This window comes from Micropterus dolomieu, linkage group LG06 (genome assembly GCF_021292245.1).
Source record: "Micropterus dolomieu isolate WLL.071019.BEF.003 ecotype Adirondacks linkage group LG06, ASM2129224v1, whole genome shotgun sequence".
NCBI classification, from domain to species: Eukaryota; Metazoa; Chordata; class Actinopteri; order Centrarchiformes; family Centrarchidae; genus Micropterus; species Micropterus dolomieu.
Window position 1 is genome coordinate 19,777,686 of NC_060155.1, and position 24,570 is coordinate 19,802,255.

The 24,570-nt window shown below is 40.9% G+C and overlaps 3 protein-coding genes and 1 non-coding gene across 6 annotated transcripts; 2 read left to right on the forward strand and 2 right to left on the reverse strand.

The window, feature by feature from the left end:
- Positions 1-2,385: 2,385 nt before the first annotated feature.
- ano8a (anoctamin 8a) lies at positions 2,386-17,978 on the forward strand. Of its 2 annotated transcripts, none has more exons than XM_046050965.1 (18): positions 2,386-2,642; positions 5,350-5,460; positions 6,682-6,814; positions 7,716-7,854; positions 8,023-8,119; positions 8,242-8,358; positions 8,539-8,666; positions 9,032-9,193; positions 11,535-11,687; positions 12,059-12,185; positions 12,476-12,531; positions 12,629-12,703; positions 14,209-14,706; positions 14,992-15,177; positions 15,288-15,479; positions 15,611-15,742; positions 16,006-16,116; positions 16,682-17,978. In XM_046050965.1, exons 1-18 carry the CDS (start codon positions 2,450-2,452, stop codon positions 17,348-17,350), a joined length of 3,279 nt encoding a protein of 1,092 aa, XP_045906921.1. In that variant the 5' UTR covers positions 2,386-2,449; the 3' UTR covers positions 17,351-17,978. The 2 variants fall into 2 exon arrangements, with proteins under 2 accessions (XP_045906921.1, XP_045906922.1); XM_046050966.1 differs by having other exon boundaries at positions 14,995-15,177.
- On the forward strand, positions 9,606-9,678 carry trnak-cuu. Its single transcript has one exon. It is a non-coding gene; the product is annotated as a tRNA-Lys (tRNA).
- A 311-nt stretch (positions 17,979-18,289) lies between the features above and the next one.
- Positions 18,290-21,506, reverse strand: LOC123971903 (DET1- and DDB1-associated protein 1-like). Its single transcript, XM_046050968.1, has 5 exons — positions 21,142-21,506; positions 20,835-20,915; positions 20,626-20,677; positions 20,277-20,338; positions 18,290-20,147 (listed from the first exon to the last, which is right to left on the reverse strand). Exons 1-5 carry the CDS (start codon positions 21,148-21,150, stop codon positions 20,043-20,045), a joined length of 309 nt encoding a protein of 102 aa, XP_045906924.1. The 5' UTR covers positions 21,151-21,506; the 3' UTR covers positions 18,290-20,042.
- An 873-nt stretch (positions 21,507-22,379) lies between these two features.
- On the reverse strand, positions 22,380-24,119 carry mrpl34 (mitochondrial ribosomal protein L34). Of its 2 annotated transcripts, none has more exons than XM_046052146.1 (2): positions 23,985-24,119; positions 22,380-23,103 (listed from the first exon to the last, which is right to left on the reverse strand). In XM_046052146.1, the coding sequence occupies exons 1-2, from the start codon at positions 24,038-24,040 to the stop codon at positions 22,785-22,787; spliced, it is 375 nt and encodes a 124-aa protein (XP_045908102.1). In that variant the 5' UTR covers positions 24,041-24,119; the 3' UTR covers positions 22,380-22,784. The 2 variants fall into 2 exon arrangements, with proteins under 2 accessions (XP_045908102.1, XP_045908101.1); XM_046052145.1 differs by having other exon boundaries at positions 22,380-23,106.
- Between the last annotated feature and the right edge of the window lie 451 nt (positions 24,120-24,570).

Genomic DNA, 24,570 nt, shown 5'->3' on the forward strand with positions numbered 1-24,570 from the left:
ATGATTGCTCCAACAGTGGACCTTTTTTCACCAAGCTGCTTGGCAATTTCCCCGTAGCCCTTCCCAGCCTTGTGGAGGTGTACAATTTTGTCTCTAGTGTCTTTGGACAGCTCTTTGGTCTTGGCCATGTTAGTAGTTGGATTCTTACTGATTGTATGGGGTGGACAGGTGTCTTTATGCAGCTAACGACCTCAAACAGGTGCATCTAATTTAGGATAATAAATGGAGTGGAGGTGGACATTTTGAAGACAGACTAACAGGTCTTTGAGAGTCAGAATTCTAGCTGATAGACAGGTGTTCAAATACTTATTTGCAGCTGTATCATACAAATAAATAGTTAAAAAATCATACATTGTGATTTCTGGATTTTTTTTTTTAGATTATGTCTCTCACAGTGGACATGCACCTACGATGACAATTTCAGACCCCTCCATGATTTCTAAGTGGGAGAACTTGCAAAATAGCAGGGTGTTCAAATACTTATTTTCCTCACTGTACCATAATCATATGAGGTGTTACATTCACAAAACACCCTCTCCAACAGGCAGAGCTGAGGAAGAATTTGCCCATGTGTTGACATGATGATGGGAATCTGTGACAGGCTGACAGAAAATCCTTTTGTGTGATGGGCCCAGCAGAAGTTGTGGATGAATAATTGATCCCAAGAAATCAAATTAGTTTTTCTCTGACCTTGTTGGGCAAAACATATCCACACAACAGTTTTTATTCATGTTGTTGGTGAAAAATGAGACATGCACACATAAATACTGTACCATTTGGTATTATAATTACATTTTCATTAAATTCTCCAAGCTGTTTACCTTTCAAATGTTTTTAAGATTCCGTTGTGGCAAAGGGCGGGCTGACATGAACATGTTTATTGGGAATGTTGACAGAGAAATTAATTTAGGCATCACTTAACATGTTGCCTGCTTATACAATCTATGATTGCCTTAGCCTATGCAGAATATTTACATAAGTCTTTGTCTTCTGTTCTTAGAAAAAAGAAAGTAAACAGCTCCTGGGAGCGTGGCTTTGTACCTCTCAGGGCGTATGAGGTATGGTAAATATGGATATAACAAGGGTTATTCTATGAATTCTGCTGCTGGATTACCAACCATGCAAAGCAGTCAACTGCCCCAGTGACCCAAAAAGCCCATGTTCACAGCATGTCAGTTGGTTTTAATAAGTTGTACATTTGTAGGAGAATTTGCACCACTGAGGTATATTAGTAACTGTTTTTCAAGTAAATATACAGTTTGAGATTTTGAGAAATATGTTAGAGTTAAATTAGAGTTAAAGCTTACTTAACATGTTATATTGTTATATTAGTATCACTGTACACAGACTGAAGTGTCAAAACATCAACTTGTGGTTTTAATGGTGGTTAGACTATATGAAAACAAATCTATAGGTGGCGCAGTGACTTCCTGGAGTTTCCGCTTGTTGCCTGGCATCCTCACCTTTCGTGTTTACAGTTTAGTTTTTGTACCTGATTACACAAACAAGTTAGCGTAACAAAATGAGCATTAGAGGTGCTGGTTGAACTACTCTTAGACAGAGCCACGCCAGCTGTTTCCTCCGGTTTCCAATCTTAGTGCTAAACTAAGCTAACCATAGTGCCATCTGCATCTCAATATTTAACATACATGTGACTGGTATCAATTTAACTCTCAGTAAGAAATTGTATTTCCCTAAATATGTCAAACTAACTGTGTATACTAACTAAACAAACAGCATGGGGGCCTTTAACATTAGACTACATGGGCTCACCAGGTTAATCTGGCCCAGCAACATTGGACACTGTGTAATATTTAATATGAAAAGCAATAGGTCTATATGAACCGTTCTAAAAGATGCATTAAACCATTTTAGTGGCATACATTTAGAGCCATACAGGTATAGTGACATTTCGAACAGGCCTAACTTAGTCGACAAACAGAAAATATCTAAATATGAAAAGTCACTGTGGAACATAGTGCAGTGATGGCAGATATGTCTTCAGTACATCCAAGGCACGGCTGATAGAACCATGTGTATGAGTGAGTGTGAATGTTAGTTTCCGTTTGAGCACTTAGGCTCAGTGTATGAATGTGTGTGACTGGTGAATGCAGATGTAGTGTAAAAGCACTTTGAGTGGTCGAAAAGACTAGAAAGGCGCTATACAAATACGGAGCATATGTGCAGCGAAGACACCTATGCCAGTGTTTATAGACCTGCAGCAGCCTGCGTGGTGTTTCCCAAACTCTGTCGTCACCACCAGTCACGACTAGTGCGCGTGTAGATGCCATGATCATGTTCCTCCTCCTCCACCAACACCACCACCTCCTCCTCCTCCTCATCTATCTGATACACTAGGGCTTTCCCTTTACATGCAACGACCATGCAATAAAAACAGAGTCTAGTCCTCCCAGCCCCACCACCACCTGGAGTATTTGTGCACACCACCATGCAAGCGACGGACACCGGAGCATCTGACACCGACGCTACTGTAAACAGTAGCAGCAGCAGCAACACCGCAGACGTCGACGAGAGCGACGGGGCAGGGGAGAGGATGGACAGGACGGTGCCAAGCGAACAGCAGGACAGGACCAAAAACCACCAGCAGCAGCCAACGTCCTCAACGCCGTCCGGAGTGCTCGGTAAGTCACAGAAAACCCTGTAAAAATACTGTTATGTGTTCTGCGTGCGTACAGTGGAGATCAGAGGAAGGATTTGTGTTTATTTGGAGAAAAAAAAGGATGGGGATTCGGCTACTGTTCATGGGCAATATGGTGCAGTCACCGATGCTTGACACACTTCACCTCACTGTATGAGTCACGGGAGACTGAAGGGGTCAATCGATTGTGTTTGGGTTTTGATTTAGGTGCGTCTTCCCCATTCCCGCTAACGGTACATAGTGCGCATTCCGATTCACACAGGCCCGGGAAGAGTCCGGCTTTTAGTGGTCCACAGGTGCATGCAGGAGTCGTATGCAGCGGAGGTACATATCCCGACGGGCTGTGCTACACTATACTTTGAAGAGAGTAAAGATTGTGTTGCAGGCTCCGATGTCAGGTGTGTCCGTTTTGTCTCAGGTGTTGGAGACTTGAGGATTATACTGGAGATAACTGTAGTGGTGAGCAAGCGATTGGTGCTATGGTTAGTTGTGGAACTGCAAGATGAGGATTAATAAGCAGAAGCGAAAATGTGATATTTTATAACCTTCCTTCCTGGAGCCCCTGTCCATCTCAGGGTACCCTGAATTGTTGAGTTTTATGCCCATTCAGCATCTCTTGCGAGGAGGAGTGACTCAGGCCAAGACCTGGTCATCTGTATATGGTCATATACAGCTGGACTGTGACTGCAGTTATTGCTTTGATAATTTACCATCTAAGAACATTATTAACTAGAAGTGAGCGATTTCACAGCCTGAAGTAATCTTGAAATATCTTCTACATCTGTTTCACCAATATTAGTGTGACTATAGGCTTGGTGTTGTTCGTTTAGCTGAGCTGTAGAATATGAAGGTGCATCTGATCATGAAGTGGTGGTGCATTGATGCACTGGTGAACTAGACAGCGTAACCACATGCAGGTCTGAATGTGGCAGTCTGTCTGATGTGACTTTATGGCCTGAACCATATCCAGGCTGCCTACCTGCATTTTCTCCATTACATGCTGGGAAAGGCACCAAACTCACTGCCCCAGCTGCCAAATCTGTGACTGAGAAACAGATGTGGAAAAAAAGAAATGGTTATTCTCTTTGAATTGTTTATGAAAATGTATTTTGAGTCCTAACTTTCTGAAACAGTTGTGGGCCTTTGATTAACCCAGTGTGTTTCTGCCAACTTTGAGACAGGAAGTGAAGTGGAATGTACTATGTTGATTGGTATGACCTAAAAATATGCAGTATAACAATAATTGTCTTAGTTTTTGTAAAGATCAGTGCTTTAGATTGGGTGATTTAGGTCGGTTGTTGCAGCACTTGTCAGGTTATAGACATTTATTTAAGGTTATGACATGAGTTTTACTAACTTGAGCTCTAACCAAGCATGACTGAGTGAAATATATGTATATAGCCTATCTATATCCAAGATCTGTCTATATTGTTATGCTTATTAATGGCAAATTACATGTCAAGCTATATGGCTCACCAAGTTCGACTGTATTTCAGAGGTCATTCCGGAAGAGGTCTGACTTATAAATAGCTTTGTATCATTACGTTTGACAACAAAATCACGAATGATGATGATATTTCAAAAACAAAAAATACCACGATCCAATTACAATTGTAGACAATAAACAATTACTGTCAATTTATTACCTAGTCGAGGTTAGGAAGCCTCAAAGTCTATATCACTTACCGCAACTGTTTACACAAAAAGAAGAGTAAAAAATGTCTATAGTATATTCTAGTTTGTAAATCTATACAAGCTCTACTGCAGACTGATATTCAATCATCTTATCATTCATGGTAATGTTTTTCCGAATGGATAAATTGCCACTGCTTGGCCGAGAGATTTGCATGTCAGACATGTCTGGTGGCCTTAATGAGCAGTGTGTCATAGGTACAGTATACTGTTTCTTACAGTTACTGAGTGGGCGTGTTCAAAAACATCTATAACAGTGAGGTGACAGCAGCACTCACTGCTCCCCATAAGAGGGATAAAAGTGCTCATAGTAGGTGACGTTATATTTCATTTGGGCTGCAGAATGTGAAATGCTTATCACAGACACGTCCTGTGAGAGTGTCCCAGTGCGGTTCAGTGAACAATAAAGAGATCAGTCAGTTACTCACTATTGCGTGAGTCGTGAGACTGAGAATGTTACTTGAGAGTATCACTTTCACTTTTGAGTGTTAACCAACATGTGAAAGAAAAAAAAAAAGATGACTTCAGAGCATACACTGCATTGTGAATAAGTGCAAGCGGGACAACACCGCTGGGAAGGCCTGCTGCTATACCTACATCTATTTTTAAGAGACAGTCTTGAAAAGTTAGTTTGCTAATGGCTATTTACACACCATTCAGTTTACATATCATCTATTTGTTCACAGCTCAAAACGTTGGCTCATAGTCATATGACCAGTGCAGCACAGTCAACGTGTCTGCACAATTTCATTTATGTCATTTTGTCTTTCCCCCAATTCTCCATGACAGAGCAAAAAAATAGGAAATTATGGAAAAATATGGTGGAGAAATAACATCAGTGATGAGTGTCAGGGTGATACTAATGACTAACCCGTCAAAATATCACCATCTGCCCCCTGCACTCTGCCTAGCCCTCTTTCTCAGTCATTTTAAACTGTATTTTACCCAATTTGATTCACTCTTACCTTCTCGCCCTGCTGCCCCCTTTTTCCTTTTAGATAAATTGTTCGGGAAGCGCCTTCTGCAGGCCAGACACTACATTATGTCTCGCAAGTCCTGGCTCAAGATGGTGCCCACCGAAAACTGTGATATCCTGATGACATTCCCAGGTACTGAAGGCTCCGGCCTGTCCTCCTTGTTCGTCCTGTGATGAATCCCTCACTGTAGAGAGAACAGTGGATCCTCATTAAATGTTTTTGGTGATCAGCCAGCCACTCAGGACTTAGAATGGTCTCTGAGGACAATTAGATCTCATCCATTTAGTGTACTTGTATCTACAGACTAGTCCTTCCTGCAGTATTTTAAGGAAGCTGCAGTTGTGGGTAGAAAAATGTGAATTGGACGGATGAACACTTCATTGGGCTTTATCCTCAGGGGGGGACTGCTGTTGCTCTTTGGGGACACATATACTATGTTTGGCATACATTATCTTTTTGAGGCCTTCCTCTGTTATAGAGATGCACATTTTACAAAATAGCTCAATAGTATATGTTGTGTCATACATACAGTGTTAACTGAAACAAATGTAGAATTGATCAACTGCAGTAAAAGTGTTTGTTGTGCAAGCATCAACAAGGACTCCAACCTTCAAAAATGGATTTTCTCCAAAACCGCCATAATAGCTACCACAATTTGAACGTGAAGGGCATTGCTTTTTTAGATGGCTGTTAAGGTCAAAGTCAAATTTGGTGGTGTTGCTAGAGTCTGACTAGTCCTGCTGTGTTTAATACATCTATCTCGTGGACAAAAGTGGGGCAAGGTGAAATAATCCCAAATTAAATTGTTTTACTGTAATTGGTAATCAAAGCATGACCTACATATGTAATGTAAATTAGTCATGATTATGAATTTAGTCTTTGTGCATGCTGGATGGATCCAAAGTCTCAGTGATTTCCAATTTCATGTTTATTGTTTTCAGCTGTTCTTATGATATGGAGTCAATGGTAATGATACAAAAGGCACACAATTAATAGCTTAATTGAGACACAATGTGCTGCGTACAGTTGGCTGAAACAGCTGGAATCAGATTGGAATAAATACGAGTTAAGATTTAATTAGAGTGGCCTATTACAGTCAACACAGCACTGCTTCTTAGGCCTTCTGTCAGGACGGTGAATTGGATTTGGTCCAGCTTCTCTTTATACAGCAGTAATCTGATCATTTCCTGCATCTAGCAAACATGCCTGCAAATGTGTGAGTAATTAAAGTGAATGTAGATAAAATAAACTGTTGTTTCAAAATATGTATTATGATGAACATATTCACTGTTGATGAAAATGCAGTTGTCTATAAATGATGGAAAGCATGCTACCACACGTTCTCCCTTACAGATGCAATAGATGACCACACTCTGCTGTGGCTCCTGAATCAGATTCGTGTTGGAATCCCACAAGTCAGCATTCAGGTTCGGCAGCATAAACACACCCAGACACACGCCTTCTTCATCACGACAACATTTGAGAAGTAAGACCCCGAAACTCACATTCACACTGTGTGTGTGCGTGCATGCATGCATGTGTGGTCTTAGTTTAAACTTTTCCAAGTGGCCACTGAGCACTGGTGCTTTTTCCTGGAGTTAGAATAATGGTTAGGTAGGGTGATTTAAATGTTATTCCTATAGGTTATTGGTAACATTTTACTTCATTATTTAACTGCATATACAGAGGGTACAGCAAAATTGCTAAAATGAAGTCCAGGGTTCCCAAACCTAAAGTTGGAAATCTCTATTAGATTTTGCAAAAGACAGTAAAAAAAGAAAAGAAATGTAATTTCAAAGTAAGGCAAATTAGCACGTATGTGTTTGTATGCATGTGTATATGCATGTGTATGAAGATTTCTGCACCACAGCATCATAAAGGTAATACATAGAGTGATTAAGTTTGTTTTTAATTTTTTTGTTATGAATGTCTCTAATTTTTAGCCTATTGAAAATAAAGGAATAGGCCGACATTTGGGGAGATACACTTATTTACTTACTTTCCAGGAGTTAGGCGTACATGAGAAAACCGATACCACTCTCATGTCTGTGCATTTACCATGAAGTTAGAGCCAGGGGTCCATTAGCGTAGCTTAGCATAAAGACTGGAAGAAGGGGGGAAAAGCTAGCCTGGCTCTGTTCAAATATAAAAAAAAAAACATCTACCATCTAACTCATTAACAAGTTGAATCTAATTAGTTTAATTCATAAAAAAAACCAAAGTATATGTGTGTATCTCCCAAAATATGGAACTATTCCTTTAAGCACACGTTAGTTGTGTGCTTACTACTATCTATCAGACATCTGCAGTCCAGCCTGTACACGGTGTTTGTGCTCCATTAGGTTTAATCCTGCTGTTCATTTAGCCTGTGCTCTCCTCACACGCAGCTTACTGCGGGGAGCAGAGCAGATGGGCATGCACAAGGCCGTCAAACCACAATTTGGTGGCGGTATGCGGCGCTTTTCCTGCGAGGAAGACAACATCTATGAGAACATAGAGAGCGAGCTCTGCTTTTTTACCTCACAGGTTAGAGCTCAAAACTGTGGGCCATGTGATATGTAATATGCATAATGACACTTGCTACAAACTGAGTGTGTTATTAAAGATCTGTGTATTTATTTAAATTTCAGGAATTAAAATGATATGTCTAATAGTTATGATTGTTTTTCTCCTCATAACTGTGATGGTTTTCAGGAGCGTCAGAGCATTATAAAGTATTGGCTGGACAATCTGCGAGCCAAACAGGGGGAGGTGCTTCACAACATTCACTTCCTGGAGGGACAGCCAATCAGTATGCTGCCATTTTATTATGATTGAACTTTTTCAATACTGTTCCACATACCTTGTGCATTGCTTAGTGTTGAAATGTTACCTTAGAAACCATGTATGAGTTTCATGATGTCTCCTCTTTAGTTCCAGAGCTGGTAGCTCGGGGGGTGATCCATCAAATGTTTCCTCTCCATGAGCAGAGGATCCTCAACCAGCTGATGACATCCTGGGTCCAGGCTGTGTGTGAAAGGCAGCCCCTGGGTAGGAAATTATTATTGAAGAAAATTTGGCAGGACAGTACACAGCAGGCCTGGCTGTTAATGTCACATTAGTTTATACTATAAGATAGTATGAGCTTGTTGGTAATGTAAGTGATTGAGAAATTATGATTCTTCCCAAAGGCTCAATATTAGCTTGTTTACAACTTCATCTGCTTTATAGATGATATCTGTGACTACTTCGGAGTGAAGATCGGCATGTATTTTGCCTGGCTGGGTTTCTACACTAACTCCATGCTTTACCCTGCTGTCATTGGCTTTCTGCTCTGGATACTCGCAGAGGCTGACCAGGTACTTGAAACCTATTCTATAACAAGATTTGTTATACAAGATCTGACTTTTTTAACCACTTGGGATATTATGGAGAACCCCCCTTTAACTGTCACAATGTATGTGTACTGACGCTGATTTCTTTTTCCTTTCATCCACATATTAGTTTTATTTCTATGCCAGGAGTGTCAGGAATTTACTGAGGTGTTTATGTCCATTTCTGACCTCATACATTTTATATTATTTCCTGTGTGTGTTTTGTAAAAAAGAGACGTTGACAGCAAGCTGAAGCAGCGCACTGACACAAATTAATTAATGAATTGTGCGTGGCATAATCATACATTTAAAGGTAATATAAGTTTTCATTCTCTCATGCTCGTTCACAGACCAGTCAGGATATCTGCTGTGTGGTTTTTGCCCTCTTCAATGTTGTGTGGGCCACGTTGTTTCTGGAGCGCTGGAAGAGGCGAGAGGCGGAGCTGGCCTACAGGTGGGGCACCCTGGACACCCCCGCCGAGTCCTTGGAGGAGCCCAGACCCCAGTTCAGGGTGAGGATTGTTACTGAAGTTTGAGCATGTATGGAGGAAAAAGCTGCTCAGATCGACTATCAAATGATCACAGTCACTTGCTAATAGTCAAAAAGTTTCATGCAGCAACATTACAGAAAGTAAATTCTGTTATTTCAGTACACCAGTATCACTATGCTCAGGTCGCAGTATCAGTCCGGTTGAGTGGTTTATCAGCGAGCTCTTGCGTAGCTCTACGGGATTGGCACACAATACCAGGAAATGTGATCATTATGTTTACAAGAGGAGTGTGTCTAAAGACGCCACGTGCTCTCAGACAAAAGTGGGGCAGGTAGCCACTCCCCCACCCCCACCCCATCTCCTGTGGTATAGAATGAATGGAAGTTTTGTGGGTGACCTGCTTGAAAAGGCACGTGGGGGAGGGTGAGGATGTGCCTGGCTAGCTCAGTCGGTAGAGCATGAGACTCTTAATCTCAGGGTCGTGGGTTCGAGCCCCACGTTGGGCGGCAAAGCTTTTGAGGATGCACTTCTGGCAACAGCAGTGTGGTTACTCTGAATAACAGGACATCAGAATCAGCTTTATTGCGAGGTATGTGTACACATACAAGGTATTTGGCTCTGGATTGTACAATGCTCACGATGTGCTTACTTATACAATAACACAATAATACAGCAATAAAATCAAACACAGGCTACAGTATAGAAAACACATATATACACACTATAAACAAAACAAACAGATTGAGACAATAGGGCAATGAGCAGAGTGCAAAGGATGCAGGAGTAAATTATTATTAGCATTATTGTTACTGTGTACATGTCGGAGGTGGATGTGATATGCAGGTACACATACACATACAAGCATACATGTACACAATGTGATGAGTGCAAAGAATGCTGGAATAAATAAGTATTATATTCAGGTGTGAACAGCTCTGAAGAATGATAAATAAATAATAATTGGTAGCCAGTAAAGAGGTGGCCGATTAGAGACAGAGTTACTGGGTTATTGCACAGGAATTGTTCCTGACACTGTGAGGCAGAGTCAGCTGTTCATCAGAGTGATGGCTTGTGGGAAGAAACTGTTCCTGAGTCTGTTGGTTTTGACAGTGCTCTGTAGCGCCTACCAGAGGGGAGAAGCTGGAACAGGTTGTGTCCAGGGTGAGATGGATCTGCAGTGATGTTTCCTGACTCTGTAAATGAAGAAGTCCTCATTGGAGGGCAGGTTGGCACCAAGGATTTTTTCTGCAGTCCTGACTGTCCGTTGTAGTCTGCTCCTGTCCTTTTTGGTGGCAGATCCAAACCACACAGTGATGCATGTGCAGAGAACAGACTGGATGATGGCTGTGTAGAAGTGGATCAGCAGCCCCTTATGCAGGTTGAGCTTCCTGAGCTGGCGCAGGAAGTACATCCTCTGCTGGGCCTTCTTGATGATGGAGTCAGTGTTGGGCTCCCACTTTAGGTCCTGGGATATAGTGGATCCCAGAAACCTGAAGGATTCCACAGCAGACACAGGGATTGAGTATGGGGATGGGGGGACTCCTTCTGAAGTTTACGGTCATCTCCACAGTTTTGAGCGTGTTAAACTCCAGGTTGTTCTGGCCAGCTGATCAACCTCCCATCTGTAGGCCGACTCATCACTGTCCTGGATCAGACCAATGACCGTTCATCATCAAACTTCAGGAGTTTGACAGATGGGTCTCCTGAGGTGCAGTCATTGGTGTAGAGGGAGAAGAGCAGCGGGGAGAGCACGCACCCCTAGGGGGCGTCAGTGCTAATAGTCCGGGTGCTGGATGTGATTTTTCCCAGTCTCACCTGCTTATTCCTGTCAGTCAGGAAGTTTGTGATCCACTGACAAGTGGAAGCTAGCACAGTGAGCTGGGTGAGTTTGGTGCTGAGGATGTCCGGGATGATGGTGTTGAACGCCGAGCTGAAGTCCACGAACAGGATCCTTGCATATGTCCCTGGAGAGTCGAGGTGTTGCAGGATGTAATTCAGTCCAAAGTTGATTGCTTCATCCACTGACCTGTTAGCCTTGTAGGCAAACTGCAGGGGTTCCAGCAGGGGGCCTGTAATGTCCTTCAGGTGGGCCAACACCAGTCTTAATGATATGACATAATGATATGAAAAGATGATGTTATTACTTATGTGGTAATTGCAGTTCAGTTGATGAAGTGGTGTTTCATTTGTTTGACGTTTTCTACAAAAACCTGGTATAACAAATATAGGACATGCAATCAAGCAAGCAGTTACTATGAAGCACATTCTTCACAAACATTTCCAATCCAAGATGATTGCAGTCATGAAAAATAAGTCTGTAATACTCTCTCAGGCTGTTTTTATTGCTCTGCTGTGTCTGCAGGGAGTGAAGCGCTGCAGTCCCATAACAGGCTGTGAGGAGTTCTACTACCCGCCCTGGAAGAGAGCTCTGTTCAGATGGCTGGTCAGCCTGCCCATCTGCCTCCTCTGTCTCTGTTTTGTCTTCCTCGCTATGCTCCTCTGCCTGGAACTGCAGGTTTGAACAGATAACACAGCATGCAAGTCCAGTGAAGAGAAAAAGGAGCGTAAATAGTCTGGGGCTAATAAATGGGGATGATGAAGTGTTTAATTAATTTCTTGTAAGGACTTTAAACCCCTTACTGGAAACGTCACGATTAACACAGAAAGAGCTAATAGTTTATTTCATGATCCACAACTCCAGTTTAGTCTGATATTGTGTAATTTTATCATTTTTACAAACAGGTTAAATAAGGCCCAGTCAAATATACCACTTGCCAGTTTATATTAATTTATTAGCCTTTTAAAAATAGCTGTGGGATTTGAGAGAGTAGGTGTGAATGAATAGGACATATTAAATATGTATCATGCTTCTAATGCACCTTGCAGGAGGTGGTGATGGAGATTCAGGAGCTACCTGGTATCACAAGATTCATTCCTAAGATACTTCTGGCCCTTACTGTAACCGTATGTGACGAAGTGTATAAGAAGATTGCATACTGGCTTAATGACATGGGTAAGTCATTTATTATATATCTTTGTGATATATAATAGATGAATTGTTTAATAAGAAATTAAATTAAAATAGAATGTATTTGCCCATAGTTGTAATTTAGGATAGACACCCTCTTAGTATGCATGAGAATTATTTTATGCTACGTGAGTACTGAAAACTTTTAAGCTCTGAGGTTCCTGTCCTTTGCATTCAGGAGATACCATATGAGGTTGTTGAAGGTAAAACCTTTTTACTATCATTCAGCTGCCCTTTGACAAATGCTCCCTCTTACATTTTTTTTCTTCATTCAGAGAACTACAGACTTCAGAGTGCCTATGAGAATAATCTCATCATCAAAATGGTTTTTGTAAGTCATGTTTCCTTTGTCTGTTTGGCATAATAGAGACAATTCATCATTCTTAATTGACTTCCAGTAATGTTTCATTCCTATGGTTGTTTTACAGTTTGAATTCATCAATTCTTACCTTAGCCTTTTCTATATCGGCTTCTACCTCAAGGACATGGAGCGACTTAAGGAGGTAACAACTGTTGACAATAGAGTGCTGCAAGAATGAGTCCTAGAACCTGGAAATGAGTTAGTATTTTTGCACAACTGGTTCCCTCGTCTTGAAGAAGCTTAGAAGCTTAGTGGTGACAACACTGAAGTCTTGCGACCGTGGTGTAGTTTGTTTATAGCCTGACGTGAGCTTTTTACTTCTGGCGATTGCATTTAAGCTGCATAAATCATAAAAGTGGTGTCCATTTGTGAAGATTGTCTTGCTGAACAAAATATTTAAAGGTTCAGTGTGTAAGTTTTCGTTGGATCTAGTGGGTAGTGTTGCGAATTGCAAACAACAGTTTAGTCACCGCTCACTCCTCCCTTTCCAAGCGTGTAGGAGGGCTACGGCCAACACGCTCTGTCTGCTCTTGTGCTAAATAATACGTGTGGGCCTCCATTTGTCCAAATTTCACTTCTCTTCTTACTTCTAATAAATGACAAACTATTACCACTACTAGGGGTGGGAATTGCAGGGTACCTCACGATACGATACGATACATACGATAATGTGATGATACAGCAATTCTGCGATAATCGATATATCGCTAGACAATCCTAAAATGATACATCACAAAATACCCAGGAAAAAGTTCTCTATTTATTTGTTGCAAATCCAACCAGTTAGAAAACAGCACAATTCTGTAGCACCTTTCTAGTCTTTTTTCAACCACTCAAAGCGCTTTTACACTACATCTGCATTCATTAGTCACACACATTCACACACTGAGCCTAAGTGCTCAAACAGAAACTAACATTCACACTCACCACTCACACACTGGCGGAATAGCTGCCAGGGGCAATTCGGGGTTCAGTATCTTGCCCAAGGACACTTCGACACGCAACCAGGGATTGATCCGCCGACCTTCCGATTAACGGCCAACCCGCTCTACCTCCTGAGCCACAGCCGCCCCGTCGATATATTGCTGTATCGATGTATTGGCACACCCCTAACCACTACTACTTCCTTCTTCTTTGTACATTTTCAGCGTAGTGACGAAACACATTCTGTAGAGCTGTTTGTGCTTTTGGGCTACTGTAGAAACATGGTGGAGCAACATAACAACTTCCATGTAAGGGGACTCGTGTTATATGTAGATAGAAATGGCTCATGTCAATAGATCCTCCTAAATACTATGTACTAAATACCCTTAAGTAATAAAATTTAGTTTGTCAGAGAGCATATTTTCAACAATATGCCAAAATCCAATGGAAAAATCCTATTGTCGAGGGAAGGGATGCTAACTTATGGGTGGTTGGCCTACAAAAATATGTCCTCCCTGCAGCACTCTATATCACAAACAATAAGACAAAATGTTGGACTTCTGACAATATGTACTGTAGCTCTCGCTGAACATTGGCCACCAATGGTGATAATTGACCTCTCAAAATTCGTAGTCATTTGCAGGCTTTTGGAGTGTGTGCATGTTTTCTCTTTTGCACTTCTTAGATTCAGCCCAGTAACAGATGTTATCCTACTCCTCACAGATGCTAGCCACTCTACTGATCTTCCGCCAGTTCCTACAGAACATTAAAGAGGTCCTCCAGCCTTATCTCTATGAGCAGAACAAGCTGGGTGTCTTCACCCCAAAGGTGCTGTGGGAGCTACTCCAAGCCATCATGCTCAAGTATGGCCGCCTGGCTCTGGGAAAGGCCCAAGCCTCAATGACAGGCTATTCCTTCCTGGGTCCCAGAGGGATCCCTGTCAGTCACACTGCTAACGGTAACCCAGAGACAAGGAGAAGAGGGGATCTGAAAGCCGGGTTCAGGCTGACAGAGGAGGAGTGGGACATGAATGACAGCAGTCTGAAGCAACGTAAAGTCAGCTTCACAGAGAAGGTCGACTACCAGGATGTCACGACAGAAACACAGACGGTGTATGACAGCTCCCTTGAGGACAGTCCCACAATGGTGGAGGAAGGGATGGATCGGTCCAGTATTTTTGACAGTTGTGACGAGGACAGTGATTGTGAATCGTTGGCTCAAGTATGTGGTCTGTTTGTTATTATGACATATCATTCTGTTTGTAGATATTTTAGCTTTGTGGTTTTGGCTTCTTCTACTCTGACTAAACTCCCTCCAAAACAGTTCAATGGCATGGCAGTTTCATGAAGTTTTATGAATTAAGTCATATTATTTTTGTGGGGATTTATCTCATTCATCCAGATACTACTCTGACTGATCAAATTAAGCTATCCACTCTACAGCTGTAGAATTTAAGATGTCTAAGTTGTTACCAGAGAAAGTATCATAGTCCACTGTTTACCTTAGCAGGAGACCAAGGAGAATGCCACTGTGTCCTCTCCAAAGGAATCTGACTCTCTCTGTCAGAGAAGAAAGAATGTAGGTGAGGGGAGAAGAGAAGAGAATAAGAAGTCCTGGATTGATCCACCAGAAGAACCCAAAACTGTCACTCTGACCCAGGCTGAGATTGAGAGCTGCATGCAGACGTACGAGGTGAAACTCTTGATATGGGGCAAAGAAATGCTCATTTTACTTTTCTTTATACAAACTATCTTGCATCATACAAATTCTAATAGTGTTTCATGGTGTTTGACGGCCAAAAGGACACACTCCAGGACTACCAAGAAATGTTCATTCAGTTTGGCTATGTGGTGCTCTTCTCCTCTGCGTTTCCCCTGGCGGCCATGTGTGCTCTTATCAACAACATAATCGAGATCCGCAGCGACGCCTTGAAGCTCTGTACCGGCCTGCAGAGACCCTTTGGACAGAGGGTGGAGAACATCGGACAATGGCAGGTCAGTGTGTTTTGTTTTGGAAAATGTCAGAAAAGCCTTCCAGGCTACATCGTACATAGTGAGGGCATCTGATCAGATCAGCCTATAAACCTCCCCCTCTCTCTCTCTGTTTCACTCTCTCTCAACATCAGACTGCAATGGAGGCCATGGGCTTGATAGCCATTATAGTTAACTGTTATTTGATTGGTCAGTGTGGGCAGCTCCAGCGTCTTTTCCCCTGGTTGAGTCCTGAGATGACCATCATCTCCATCGTCTTACTGGAGGTATGCGCTGTTCTGTGTACGGTAATTGAAGGTTTGTCCATGAAGAGTTTTAAGAGAAATGTGGCTTTACTCCCCAAGTGACACTTTTTTACTCTTACCAGTGAAGTACAAATGTGCATGGCCTGCTATTCTTTGTTGTGACTGTAAAACCTTCAAAATCGACCCGTAGAAAAAAAAAAATACAGAACAAGAAACAGAATGTGACTGTGCCTTGATGTAACTGTGTGTTGAGCCTGTCCCTTTGTGGTCTTGGTGGTTTACAGCACTTTGCAATCCTCCTAAAGTACATCATCCATGTTGCCATCCCTGATATCCCTGGCTGGGTAGCAGAAGAGATGGCCAAGCTAGAGTACCGACGAAGGGAAGCTTTCAAGGTATAGTTGTATCATAGCTTGAAAGACCTTCGGCCTGCTGGCTGCACTTTGTGCAATTTACATCATATTTCTATATATTTACCCCTTTGTGTCACTTAGGCTCTTGGTGTGCAGTCTTTTCTGACTGTCCATAAGAAATAATTGTGTGTCTGGCTACATTTGTCTGTGTTGTTGTATCACATCAGTGGCACTTCTCTTGATGGTGTCTCAGATAAGTCTTGTCAAGAGATAAAAAAGCACCACTTTTAGCAAAAGTCAGTATATTTGGTGTGAAGTCCCTAACAGCTTGTTTGTGTGAACTAACTGCTGGATAGGATGACAACTTATTCGACAATGAAGCTGTAAATGAGGGAGGGCACACAGGCTGTTACTCCCACTAAACACTGACCTGAAGAAAGTTTCATCTGTTAGTCCTGTGCACTGTATTCACTGCTACCTCACATTAATTTATACTCTTCTTAATCGATTTTCTCCTCTCCTTCTGTTTCATTGTCTTTCTTTTTCTTTCTGTGACTCTTTCTCTCTCCTCTTCTCTGTCTTCATTTTAACACGCCTCCTTGTTTAGAAGCATGAGCAGCAGGCCCAGCAGCACTTCCAACAACAGCTCAGACGCCGACGTGAAGAGGGGGAGCTTCAGCGGCAGGCTGAGCTGCAGGCCGAGGCCCGCCAGGAGAGCGACTACCACAAGGCAGACACCCAGCACATGCACCAGCACCACCATGACAAAGCACCAGGCGGCAAGCCAGGGGACAAGCCAAAGAGACCCAGCTCTCTGCTGGGAAACAACAATGTCATGAAGCTAAAGCAGATCATCCCTCTCCAGGGGAAGTTTTCCTCCGGCACCTCACGCTCCCCAGCCCAGTCCCCAACAGGAGGTGAGGCAAAGCTCCCAGGATTTCTGAAGTTCTTGAAGTCGCCTGAGGTGAAGAAAGAGCCAGCAGTGGCAGTTGGAGCAACTCCAGGGTCAACAGTGACCTCCTCAGCTCCCTCTGGTGGCCAGGAGAGGTCACAGTCTCCCAACAGGACATTCAGTCCTGGGAAGCTGTTCAGTTTCAGCAAATCAGAAGGGACTGTAGTGTGTGTGAATGGGACACAACCAGCGACCCAGATTACTAACGCTCAGCCCAACAGGGCTGACTTGAACACCTCGCTGGAGGAATTACCCTCTAATGAGTCAGATAAAGGAGAATCAAGACAATTGACCGATTTAGAAAACTCTGTCTCAAAGAGTTAATAAATGTTCAACCGTACCAATGTAATCTCCTACCTGTGCTGTAGGAGAACACATTAGTCACAAAGACCACACGTAAGGTCAACGAGCGTTTAGACTTTCACTCTTGAGGCAACTTACTTCGCACAAAGTATTATACTGTATCTATTAACATTTGAATATCTAGCTTCCATGTAAAATATGTACAGTAAGTGTAACTCCCTGAATGGGGCTTGAGTAACCTTAACTGAAGGTTAAAATACTGCATGACTGCCTGGTTTTTAGCAGCACCAGAGCAGGTAACTGATGTGAAGGATCTTTTTTTCCAAAAACCAGCTGATCATCAACGAGCACTTGTGTCAAAGGACATTAACAGCAGCTTCTCACTCCAGGTTTGTTTCTCATTCTGATGCCTGTAATGCATGTTGCATCATGTGCATGCGTTACGTATCCATGGTGTCTTTTCAGTTGTGAAGCACTTTCAAAGCCATTGTATTCTTCTGCAATAGGTCAGATTATATTCACTGTGACCATAACAAATATTCTATTTTTCTTAACTTTGATTTTCTATGAATTATTTTACTACATAAATTAGTGAATGTACTTCTATAATGTAAATAAATCTCACTTGAATAAAACATCCATCAACAGATAACGCACTGGCTGAGTTTGTTAATAGCAAAGAGATAGAAATGGGTGGTAGACCATTTTGCTGGATAGGTTGGTTTCATGGAAATAGGTATGTAACTACATTTTTAAGGAACATTATAGAGACTTCAGAATTCAGAACAGAACATACACTGTTGTATAAACACATCTCTGCCAGAAGGCAATTACAATACAGAACTGCAGTATTTGCAGAAAAACCTAAATTAATGGAAGGAGGTGAAAAATCTGGCTGTTAAATATGAGTAACAACCCCTACTGCATGTCAAGTCATATGTGTAGAACAAGAGTGAGATCTGAAAGTGACAATACATTTATACAATAAACTCAAAGCAAACCATTTCACAACCTAACATCCAAAACCTAATCATGTGATGGAATACAGACCATATGAAACAAGTAGAATAAGCACACTCTTCTATGAAGTAAAATTAACTAAATAAAACACTGCATGTCTCTGGTTTAAAGCCATACTTGGGAAACTTAGTGTGTGTTCTACTTATTTTGACTGATATAAACAAGCATATACTGTTTAATCTGGAACACATATAAAAACATAAAATAGACTTAACTGTCAATTGTGCCAAACATTATTGAAAATCTGGCAAAATATTTCCAGCTGATTACTTTTTATAAATGCACACAATGTGATATTTCTAAAGGTGCAAACCCAATTATGTAAGATGCTTATGTTTATTTTGAACAAACTCTGGCTTGAATCCTTCCAGCGTAAAATAACTAATTGGCTAAACAAAATGAAATAACTATATGGCTGGTTTATGAAAGAAAAAATTGTCACCTGATAAAAGGGTCAGAACAATTAAAATATACAAAAAGAGCTGTGGAGCCTTGTGATGAGCTTTACTTACTTTATGAGCAGCAAACACAGACTATTTAACCCTGCTGTCAGAAGCTTGTAGATCCAAACACACATTCCCTCAATACGACTCAAATGATCAACTTATTTAAACAAATGTGAATGGCACATTTATAACAAGGATTGACAGCAGTTTCTTCAAGTCACCTATACGTCAGTACAGCTAAGTACTTGCAGTCGTCACCTATTCCATAAAATATTGTGCTAACCTTGTGATTACAAAGATACAAGCACTGCTTATAAAATGGTGATGTCATACTACTGAGCATCAAACTGGCTACAAAATCTGCAAGTCGCACTGTACAAAATGTTTGCTTCCTGTAGCATGACTCTATTGGCTTGAATGTGTCCTTATTTAAAAGACATGCTAATATCCATTCATTGCTCTTCCCCTGAAACAACATGTAAACCGAAGGACACTCTAAAACATAGTGAAAACACATTCACTTCCATTTAAGGCAATAAATCATTATTCATCAGGAGAAAACATAAAATTTCTTTCAGCACTTGTGTCTTCTTCTGCAACAGTCCATAACAAACCCTGAATGGACAATTAATTCTAAGCAACAAACACAATGCAGTTTTACTTCCTGTTACTGTAATGACAGCAATCACAAAGGTTGGGCTAAAATAAAGTGTTTAGGGAACACTGTCATTACATAATTTAAAACTAAAACATCCTAATGGAGGAGGAGCTACAAAAGATGGCATGTCACTTATCTCAGAGATGGTATGAACAACTACAGCAGTAAACCCTTAAATAACAGCAGGGGAGCAATGACTTTATGCCCTGCATAATTAAAAGAAAACTGATGATAAGTGAAGGGAAAACCAGAGGGGTGGAGGAATAAGGAGGTAGATTTATGCTATTATCAAACTACGAAGACTGAAACCTGAGGCAGAGGTGTCTTGGAAGTAAAGAAAATACTAGATGAGAGTAGTAAATAAACTGAGGAAACAACATTTTTGGTTAGAGGAAATCTGAAGTAAATACAAACATTAAGACAGATGTTTTGGGGGATTAATGTCATGCCTGCTGTAGTCTGAAATGTTATCAATCCTTGTGTGCTTCAGTCTCAAGGTGTGAGTTTGCAACCATGTATCCTGTATCTCTGTGTGCATTTTGTATGTAAAGGTCAGTCTCTGCTGTGTGTGCATCAATAGCACAGAAATCTACGAATCATCGTTCAGCTCCCGACTGTCTATTCTGGCAATTTTCCGTGGAGGGGCCGTGTTCTCTCCCTCTCCGTGTTCCTGCTCGCGCTTTTTAGCTGCATTCTAAGAAAGAAAGAAAGAAGCACATTTAACACACAATGAACCACAAAACAGAGGTCATCTAGTGCCATTAATAAAACAACAAGAAACAACTTTCTCCTCCATTACGTTAGCTATTTTTCAAACCTTTACCTTTTTGTCCCACTGCTGATGAAGATACCTCAATAGGATGTTTGTCTTCTCTGTGACTATGACTGAGGAGAAACAACACATACACTGATTAGATCATGAGACACAACGTTAAAAGGTGCAGAAAAGTAAAAAAGGAGTTGAAATCAGCTGTTACTATAGAGAGTATTAACTTAATAAACAGTGATCTGGAGGCAATTTCCTCTAATGTAAGTCTGAAACTAAGACAGTTAATAAGCAAATGAGTGCTTGGGGTGTACACTTACATAACTACTACATTAATTCAATTTTAACAGAAAATGAGCTGTAGTTCCCCTGCCCTGTAAACATTTTCAAAAGTTCATGCACTTACTCTGTTCTGATGGATATTCCCGGGTTGGAAGATACACAGATGGTCGACGGTTCTAAAACAATATCGGGATCCATGTTAATCTTCAAATTGCCTCGATTTACCTCAGATAATAAAAATAGTAGTACTACCGTGTGACATAATCTCTTGAATTATGAAGACATATGCAACACCATGAACTCACAACATTTTTAGATAAATAAATGACTTACTGATGCTTTACATACAGAGTCTGCATGGAACCTGCTGAAGTTATTTTTGTTGTAGACAGGAAGTCCCTTCAGAAAATCTCCCTGTTAACAGAACAGAAAAATATGAACAAAAACACTCCCCGTACCAACAGATCCAACGAAAGTAAAGTCCTCATTATGAGCGAGCACTAATGTGGTATTAATTGACAATTGACGTCGTTTGCCATAACGTAACGTTACTCAACGTATCTGTCGCAGCCAACTACATAAGCGAACACCTACAGGTTAATCCCAAAACGACAAAGCAAAGAACCAGCAGTGAACCTACCTTCTCCATTTCTGTCAGAGCTCTTCGTCCGTTGACTAGCTAACGTTAGCCAAGAACCGTGAGAGTGAAAACGAGCTACTGTTTCTGCTAGCTAGCCACTTAGCCTTGATGTCTTTGTCGTAGCTAAGATACCGGTTTGTTTACCCGTTCGACAGCTTCTTACGACTGCTATAAAACATGAACTACGTATGACTTCGATATTGTCGCATCACACCACTTCAAATTCAGTATCAACAGCAACCTTCCACTCGTGTAAAGGTAATAAAAACAAAAAGTGAAACTGGACGTTCTTAGGAAGGTAACTTGCTACTAGTTCGCAACTCCATTTTTGTTGTTCGTCTTTTCGGGGGCGGATACCTTTCAGCAGCGGGCGTACTTCATTGGTTGAGAAGAGGTCGACGCGTGACGAGACCTAAACAGCAGTGTGCTTATTGGCTAGAAAGTCATTATGTAAACAGACCTATCTCCCAATACAAGGGGGTTGTGGCATGAGGCTCAGATGAAAACACAAGTACCTTCTGCAGTATGCCATTCTCCATGGACACTATGTATACATGTATCTCTCAACTGCTGTTACTGCGACGGTGAAAGTACTGAGATAATAAAGAACAACAGCAAAGCAATCCGTACTCTAAAACTCTGAATTATTATCATTAAACTATAAATAATGTAATAAGTAATTACTAATCAGGCTGTTTATTAAAGTATATTTTTTCTGTCTTCTGTTTTTAAGTGTTCATATACAATGCAAACATTAGTAATAGGATATTAGAACTTCCAACAGTTAATACTTTAAAAATCACTTCATGACAATTAGTACAAATGTTTCAGCTAAAGCTGATGTTTATCTGTACATTATTATATGACTAGCACACAGTTGCAAAAATGGCAAATGCTGTGAAAGTGAGAATCCAAGAGAATGCTGTTTCCATTTTCTCTATTTTTAGTCATTACAACTTCACAATCATTTTCAACAATTTCTTGGTTGCTAGTGGTATTCTGGGCTACCCTGCCTGATGAAACGCATGACCACAAGGACCTAATCCTTTCCCCCCAGCTCCTAAAACTCTTTTCCTACTGCTTTTAGTTAAATAAACCTGAAACTCTAAATAGTAGATTGCAGTCAACCCTAAGAGATCAAAATTTAGTCTCTTGAGGGAACAAAGAAAAAACCTTTGTACACAAACTACCTTTGGGAAGCAGTGATTTTTTTGTTTTCAATCACAAATGCAAATACATTTAATTCTGCAGGGATGGTTTTTATTTAAAAGTCAACCAGAATTGGCACTTTCACTTGAGAACAACTAAGATGACGCAGTTTTTTAAAGACAAAAATTGTCTTTGAACCAAATGATTTCACACAAGCAAAGAAAAAAAAAATCCATAAATCTACTAACATTTAATGTTTATGACCAAAAGTTTTATGAATGACAAATAGGGTGAAACTAGAAGGCTTTCATTTACCCAAGGCATATGCAACTTGTTTGTTGACGGCCCGTTTTCATTCTCCCATTCATTATTAATGCAATGGGAGTACCAATGCCCAAACCCACACCCATTATCACCAGTTAACCAATACACAAGTTCTTTGCAGAGCCAATGTTTTTTTCCCCTCAGTCTCGCAAGTTTTGCAACAGGAACTTTTAGTGTGAGAGTGATTTCCGTCCCTTCAACATGCGCCGTAGAATCACCTCGATGCCGCCTTGTGAGCTGATCCTCTTGATCCATCCGTGTGTCCTCTTGCGTTTGATGTTCTTGGGCTGATACTCTGTGCCTCTTTTCCGTGTCCGTACCTGCTGGTATTGCCACGGAAGCTGTTGGAACACTCCTGAACCCTCAGCTTGTAATGAAAGTGGCCCACATCTGGAAATCTGGGCTCCTGCAGCTGCCCTGGGCACAATCCAGTTGCTGAATAATCTAAGGTGAGAAGTGCCAGTTACCACAAGGTTTCTGGCAGGGATGCTGCTGGAAGAGCACAGATGTTATGAATAAATGTTATTGTCTCGACATTATGCCAAGATAGTGCCGTGATTACACTCAAGTTGAAATACATTTATGGTGCTGCTACTTAGTGTGGAGTAGTCTCATGCATGGATGTCATGCCTTGGTTTCAGAGAAACCAAAAATGAAGTATGTAAAGACTGAAAACAAATCTTAACTACTACTTTAAATCTTTAAATCCTCTTCCCCTGTAATATGCTTGGACAAAACAAATTCGGAGTAATGTACAAGTAAATAACTGCCACACGGTTTTGTTTTTCTTTAACATATAGTTCTACAATTATTTTATAACTTGCATCTGTTGATTCCATATTTCTATATTTTTAAATCAAATATTGATGTCAACTGTAAGTTTATGTCTAGCACTTAATCACCATAGCATATTCCTCGTACCTGTAAAATACTACATGGTATTAAAACTCCTGATTCTGATTCTAAACCACATCAACATGTGATCCCACTCCTTCAATATTAAGGATCGTATTAAGATTATTCACATGACATGTTGTTCAGTCCTTTATAAATACACAATGTGATTAAATGGCTATTTAAAGTCTAGAAATGAGGACAGGAATTACAAAGTGTCAATCTCTTTATTGTAAAGATGTAAATCAATACCGTCGTACATATATTGATGTGAACATTGGTTTGATTCGCTATGGTTAAACTATAATTGAATAACCTAACTAAATATATTATCCAATCAGCAGGTAAACCAGCCAGCTTCCTGCATGATTAACTAGCCACGCTGCTAACGTCCTGCTAAGCTATCTTGCTAATGGTAGCGTTGTAAACAAAAACCTCTGGCTTTATCTCGCATGAGAATACGTGAACTCTGTTACCTGATGAAATGGGTTATTCCACGCAGTCGGGAAAAAGACGACAGCATAATGTTCATTTTTAGATTCTTTATACAGTTGACATGCGAACAGTGAATGTCACAAGTATGTCTCACAGCCTGTGTTTATGAATCAAAATGATTGGCTCACACCTTTCAGCCAATTGAAATGCTTGTTGCTGGAGTAAATCAATTATTATGCCCCGAGTACTGGCTTTCAGGTTAAACTCTTGGTTTACCGACCGACACACAATGTCTCACCAATAAAACGGTTAATTAGCAAGGATAACTGATCCAACTGTGAGGCTCAATTTTTGTGTTTAATGTCTGCCAGACGGGAGATACTAAACAAGGTAATCAATGAGATTTGTAAGAAGAATGTGGGGAAAACTGCCTGGCAGGTTATACTCGGGGTTAAAAGTATCAAAACTATTACCTCCGTTGTTTCACACATTTTATACAATTTATGCTTAACTCTTACAATTCTCAGTGTTTGAAACACTCTCAGTACTTTACTCTAAGTGCATTAATCACAAGTGAGTATACACCTCATTTAACTTGCAATAGGTTTCACTCAAATGTCAAAATCA